Source organism: Bombina bombina, chromosome 4 (assembly GCF_027579735.1).
Source record: "Bombina bombina isolate aBomBom1 chromosome 4, aBomBom1.pri, whole genome shotgun sequence".
NCBI lineage: Eukaryota > Metazoa > Chordata > Amphibia > Anura > Bombinatoridae > Bombina > Bombina bombina.
In genome coordinates, this window is record NC_069502.1 from 894,891,517 (window position 1) to 894,898,560 (window position 7,044).

The following is a 7,044-nucleotide window of genomic DNA, read 5'->3' on the forward strand; positions in this document are numbered from 1 at the left end:
ATTTTTGGTAATTTTAGTGTTTAGTTTTTTTTGTAATGTTAGATTTTAGTGTAAGGCAGGTTAGGTTTTATTTCACAGGTAAGTTTGAATTTATTTTAACTAGGTAGTTATTAAATAGTTAATAACTATTTACTAACTAGTCTAGCTAGTTAAAATAAATACAAACTTACCTGTGAAATAAAAATAAAACCTAAGCTAGCTACAATATAACTATTAGTTATATTGTATGAATGATTTATTTATGAATTATTTAGTTAATAATTGTAACTTTAGTTTAGCTCTATTTTAATTATGTTAAAGTTAGGGGGTGTTAGGGTTACGTTAGGGTTAGGGTTAGTGTTATGTTTAGGGGGTTAATGGATTTATTTAGTGGTAGTGATGTGGAAGGCCAGAGGTTTAGGAGGTTAATAACTTTAGTATAGTGGCGGTGACATCGGGAGCGGCAGATTAGGGGTTAATAGTTTTATGTAGGTGACGTTGGGGGTGGCAGATTAGGGTTTAATAACTGTATGTAGGTGGCGGCGATGTCAGGGGCGGCGGATTAGGGGTGTTTAGACTCGGGGTTTATGTTAGGGTGTTAGGTTTAAACGTAACTTTTTATTTCCCCATAGACATCAATAGGGCTGCATTACGGAGCTTTTCATTCCGCGATCGCAGGTGTTAGTTTTTTTTTTTTTGCCGGCTCTCCCTATGATGTCTATGGGGAAATTGTGCACGAGCAATTTAAAGCAGCGCTTAATTTCAGTGCAGTATGGAGCTCAACGCCACCATATCGCCCGCACAAGCCTGCTTTTTTTAAACTTGTAATAGCAGCGCTATAGGGAGGTGAAATAACGCTGCTTTTGTGGCGGTCGTGAAAATCCCTATAGCGCTAAAAACTCGTAATCTAGCTGATTGATAATAACTAGAGGACAATAGACATAAAGTTGAACATAAAATTTTAGACTGCTCTTATTTTTTAAGATTAGGGCTTTTTATTTTTTTAACCCCTTAGTGACTAGACCATTTTTCAATGTTCTTAACGTTAAGAACCAGGGCTATTTTTACATTTCTGCTGTGTTTGTGATTAACTGTAATTTTCCTTTTACTCATTTACTGTACTCACACATATTATATACCATTTTTCTCGCCATTAAATGGACCTTCTAAAGATAACGTTATTTTTATTATATCTTATAATTTACTGTACATTTTTTTATAAAATATGATGAAAAAATTGAAAAAAACACACTTTTTCTAAATCTGACCCCCAAACTCTTTTACACATCTACAACCACCAAAAAACACCCATGCTAAATAGTTTTTAAATTTTGTCCTGAGTTTAGAAATACCCAATGTTTACATGTTTGCTTTTTTTCCCAAGTTATAGGGCAATAAGTACACGTAGCAGTTTGCTATTTCCAAACCTTTTTTTTTCTTCAAAATTAGTTACATTGTAACACTGATATCTGTCCGGAATACCTGAATAACCCTTCACATGTATATATTTCTTTTTAGTAGACAACCCAAAGTATTGATCTAGGCCCATTTTGGTATATTTCATGCCACCATTTCACCGCGAAATGCGATCAAATAAAAAAAATCACTTACAAACAGCTTGTGTAATTATGGCACAAATGGTTGTAAATGCTTCTCTGGGATCCCCTTTGTTCGGAAATAGCAGACATATATAGCTTTGGCAGTGCTTTTTGCTAATTGGAAGGCTGCTAAATAACGCTGCGCACCACACTTGTATTATGCTCAGCAGTGAAGGGGTTAATTATGTAGCTTGTAGGGTTATATTTTAGCTTTAGTGTAGAGATCAGCCTCCCACCTGACACATTCCAACCCCTGATCTCTCCCTGACCCCTATCAAACAGCTCTCTTCCCTCCCTCACCCCCCAAAGGTCACCCCTATCTTATATACTGGCAGAAAGTTTGCCTGTATACAAATACATTTTTAAAAAAAAGTTTTTTTTATATATTTTCTGCAGGGTAGTATCCCCCCTTACCTCTTATCATCCCCGACCCCCTCTACAAACAGCTCTCTATCCCTCCCCCTCTACCTATATTTGCCACCATTTTAGGTACTGGCAGTTGTCTGCCAGTACCCATTTTGCTATAATCTTTGGCTTTTTTAATATATTTTATAATAAATAAACTTGTTTCTGTGGTGTAGCTGACCTCCAGCCCAGCACACATAATTCAGGTGTGCTTTGCACGCCTCTTCTGTCTGAATTTAGTGCCTCTTTGAGGAGAAGGGGTGGGGCTACATTATAATCCAGCACTAATGTGCAGGAAGTGTATGGAAGCCCATGATGCTGGACAACACGGGAAACCTCACCCGGCCCGGACACGGAAAGGATTGACAGATCGATAGCTCTTTCTCGTTTCTGTGGGTGGTGGTGCATGGCCGTTCTTAGTTGGTAGAGTGATTTGTCTGGTTAATTCCGATAACGAACGAGACTCCTCCTTGCTAACTAGTTACGCAGGTTCCAGCAGCTGTTTCTCCCGAGGATTCATGGAGCAAATCTGATTCACAGTACAATGATAATGTTGTGGAAACAGCTCACGTTATGGAGCGGAAGGGAAGTATAGTGTCAAGGGCCAACAGCATTGGATCAACAAGTGCATCTTCAGTACCAAACACAGATGATGAAGATAGTGACTATCATCAGGAGAGCATTAAAGATACCTACAAAGACAGATGCCGGCAGGCACACACACAGGCTGAGCAGAAGCGCAGGGACGCCATAAAGAAAGGCTATGATGATTTACAAAGCATTGTCCCCACCTGCCAGCAGCAAGACTGCTCTATCGGAAGCCAGAAGCTCAGCAAAGCTGTTGTTCTGCAAAAGACTATAGACTATATTCAGTTCCTGCACAAAGAAAAGAAGAAGCAAGAGGAAGAAGTGTCCACTTTACGCAAGGAAGTGATGGCGCTGAAAATCATGAAATCAAACTACGAGCAGAATAATCCACACGAAGGCACAGATCAGGTATCTGACCAGGTGAAATTTGGCGTTTTTCAGGGGATAATGGACTCTCTCTTCCAGACCTTCAATGCCTCCATCTCTGTGAACAGTTTAAAAGAGCTATCTGCCTGTGTCTTTAGCTGGATGGAAGAACACTGCAAACCTCAGGTATGGAGAGCCTGACATTTAATCATTGCCCCTAACTAAAAGGATAGGCTGGAATGACTGATGAAATAAGCATTAGGAAATGAGAGATTGCATTATAGTTGTAAACCAAAAATGCCATGTCATGAGTGAAAATTAAATCTTGCTTAAACCCAAAAAAAAAAAATAAAAAAAAAAATGACATTCCCTATTTAAAATATGAAAGTTTTTTTGGGACTTGACTGTCCCTTTAAAGCTTTAAAGTATACAAATCTAAATCCCTTATTGATCTTTCCTTTTAGTATATCGTCCCCATATAGAATTGGAAGATATTTTTTAACACTTTTACAAATTTCTCTATATTGATTCGAGTATTGCGTAACAAAAATAGGACGCTCGTCCTTTTCTTTAACATCTCTTTCCATAATATCTACTTCTTTATCTGATTTTTCAATAGTGTTATGATGATAACCCCTATAGATCAGCCTAGTTCTTATTTCTCTACTTTCTTTTTTATAGATATCTGGATCAGATCAATTCCTCTTGGTTCTCAAAAGGTCTCAATTCCAACCCCTAATCTCTCCCTGACCCCTATCAAGCAGCTCTCTTCCCTCCCTCACCCCACAAAGGTCACCCCCATCTTATATACTGGCAGAAAGTTTGCCTGTATACAAATACATTTAAAAAAAAACGTTTTTTATATATATTTTCTGCAGGGTAGTATCCCCCCTTACCTCCCAACATCCCCGACCCCCTCTACAAATAGCTCTCTATCCCTCCCCCCTCTACCTATATTAGCCACCATTTTAGGTACTGGCAGCCGTCTGCCAGTACCCATTTTGCTATAATTTTGGGCTTTTTTAATATATTTTATAATAAATACACTTGTTTCTGTGGTGTAGCTGACCTCCAGCCCAGCACACATAATTCAGGCATGCTTTGTACGCCTCTTCTGTCTGAATTTAGTGCCTCTTTGAGGAGAAGGGGTGGGGTTACATTATAATCCAGCACTGATGTGCAGGAAGTGTATGGAAGCCCATGATGCTGTACTGTAACTCAGCCACGTTGTATACACCATATACACTTCACTAATTATCAAGGAAGTAGTAGTAGGTACTGGTCATCATAACCCACACGATTTTTCAAAGATCCCAAGATTTTTTTTAACAATACCTTTATTCTGTTTTTAACAGAACTATCTGCAACAGTTCAGTGTCTGACTCACCCCAGCATGTGAGGTAGTTAGTAATATTGTAACCTTAATTAGGTCTATTTTAATTATGTTAAAGTTAGCGGGTGTTAGGTTTAGGGGTTAATAGCTTAATTTAGGTAGTTGCAATGTGGGGGGGATGGTGGTTTAGGGGTTAATAGCTTTATTTAGTGTTGGTGATGTGGGGGGACAGTGGTTTAATTTAGGTACTTGCAATGTGGGGGGATGGCGGTTTAGAGGTTAGAGGTTAATAACTTTATTTAGTGTTTGCAATATGGGGGGATGGCGGATTAGGTGTTAATAGTTTAGTTTAGATAGTTGTGATGTGGGAGGACAAGCGGTTTAGAGGTTATTAGCTTTATGTAGTTTTGGCAAAGCGAGGGGTGGCGGTTTAGGGGTTAATAGCTTTATTTAGTGTTGGTGATGTGGGGGGACGGCGGTTTAGGGGTTAATAGGTTTATTTAGTGTTTGCGATGTGGGGGAATGGCTGTTTAGGGGTTAATAGTTTAATTTAGGTAGTTGCATTGTGGGGCGATGGCGGTTTAGAGGTTAATACGTTTATTTAGTGTTGGCGATGTGGGGGGCGACTGTTTATTGTTTAATAGGATTATTTAGTGTTGGCGATGTGGGGGGACAGCAGTTTAGGCTTAATAGGTTTATTTAGTGTTGGCAATGTGGGGGGATGGAAGTTTAGGGGTTAATAGGTTTATTTAGTGTTGGCGAAGTGGGGGACGGAACTTTAGAATAGAATAATGAATATGAATAAAGAATAGATCCGAAATAACAAATGGATCTGAAATAACGAATGGATCCGAAAAATGATTTAACTAATATCCTAAAACGAAATTATTTATTTAACTTAACATAATGAATATGCCGAAATAAAATTATTTATGTAACTAATGAAAATGAAACGAAACAATTTTTTTTAGGTGTGGATATGCCTACAATTAAGTATGGCATCAAATAATACAGTTAATCTTAGATACAATTATATACAAGTTTATATCATTTTTATATCCAGGGACATTATTATTCTCAGTAGTTTATTATGTCTAAATCTGAATTGTAACCTAGTGGAATCTGCGTTTTCAATTTATGTATCCAATCTACTTCCTGTCTACATAGTATTCTAAATGTGTCTCCTCCCCTCGGATGATGCTTTTCCTGTTCTATAGCTCTTAATGAAAATGACCTTACATTTTGTTTATTTATTTCAATAAAATGTTTAGATAAAGCTGAACATCTGTTGTTATTTGAAATGTAGGACAAATGTTCACAAACACGTGTACATACTTCACGTGTGGTCAGACCAATATATTGACCTTTGCAAAGATTACATTCCACTAGGTACATTACATACTTAGATGCACAGTTTTTGCAGCCCTTTGTTTCAAAGGTTTCCCCAGTTGTATTTGCTGAAAATGGATTAGCGACCCTTATATAGTCACAAGCTCTATATCTTGTGTTACCGCATCTGTATGTACAATTATGTCTTAACCATGCACTATTTGACTGTGATGTTTTCAGCATATTGGGGGACAGCAAATTTGATAGACTTAAAGGGACATTCAACACCAGAATTTTTGTTGTTTAAAGAGAAAGATAATCCCTTTATTACCCATTCCCCAGTTTTGCATAACCAACACTGTTATATTTATACACTTTTTACCTCTGTAATTACCTTGTATCTAAGCCTCCGCAAACTTCCCCCTTATTTCAGTTCTTTTGACAGACTTGCATTTTAGCCAATCAGTGCTCACTACAGGGTAACTTCACGTGTATGAGCTCAATGTTATCTATATAAAACACATGAACTAATGAACTCTAGTGGTCAAAATGCATTCAGATTAGAGGCAGTCTTCAAGGTCTAAGAAATTAGCATATGAACCTCCTAGGTTTAGCTTTTAACTAAGAATACCAAGAGAACAAAGAAAAATTGGTGATAAAAGTAAATTGGAAAGTTGTTTAAAATTACATTCCCTATTTAAATTATGAAAGTTTTTTTGGGACTTGACTGTCCCTTTAAAGCTTTAGAGTATACAAATCTACATCCCTTGTTGATCTTTCCTTTTAGTATATCGTCCCCATATAGAATTGGAAGATTTTTTTTAACACTTTTACAAATTTCTGTATTTTGATTCGAATATTGCGTATCAAAAATAGGACGCTCGTCCTTTTCTTTAACATCTCTTTCCATAATATCTACTTCTTTATCTGATTTTTCAATAGTGTTATGATGATAACCCCTATATATCAGCCTAGTTCTTATTTCTCTACTTTCTTTTTTATAGATATCTGGATCAGAGCAATTCCTCTTGGTTCTCATAAGCTGACCTTTTGCTATGCCGCCAAACACACAATTTGGATGATTACTTTTAGCATGCAAGATCCTATTTCCAGATATTGGCTTCCGATATAGACATGTGTTAATTGTATTATCATCTTTATTTCCCGCTAGAGTTATATCTAGATAGTTAATAGATTGCTTATACCATTCAAATGTGAAAGAAATACCAAGTTCATTGCAATTCAAATATTCTACAAAGCAACAAGCGTCTTTTTATCCTGAATCACAGATTAGAACCAAGTCATCTATGAATCTCTTTTACAGATGTATAGAGTTCACCAAGGGGTTGTTATCTCCATAGACAGTGGTACCTTCCCACCAACCTAAAAATAGTTTGGCGTACAAGGGTGCAAAGCGTGCACCCATCGCAGTGCCCTGTCTCTGAA

General features: G+C 37.3%; 1 protein-coding gene across 1 annotated transcript; it reads left to right on the plus strand.

Annotated features, from left to right (window-relative positions):
- Positions 1-2,472: 2,472 nt before the first annotated feature.
- On the plus strand, positions 2,473-3,137 carry LOC128658051 (max-like protein X). Its single transcript, XM_053712500.1, has one exon. The coding sequence runs from the start codon at positions 2,556-2,558 to the stop codon at positions 3,135-3,137; it is 582 nt and encodes a 193-aa protein (XP_053568475.1). The 5' UTR covers positions 2,473-2,555.
- Positions 3,138-7,044: the final 3,907 nt, after the last annotated feature.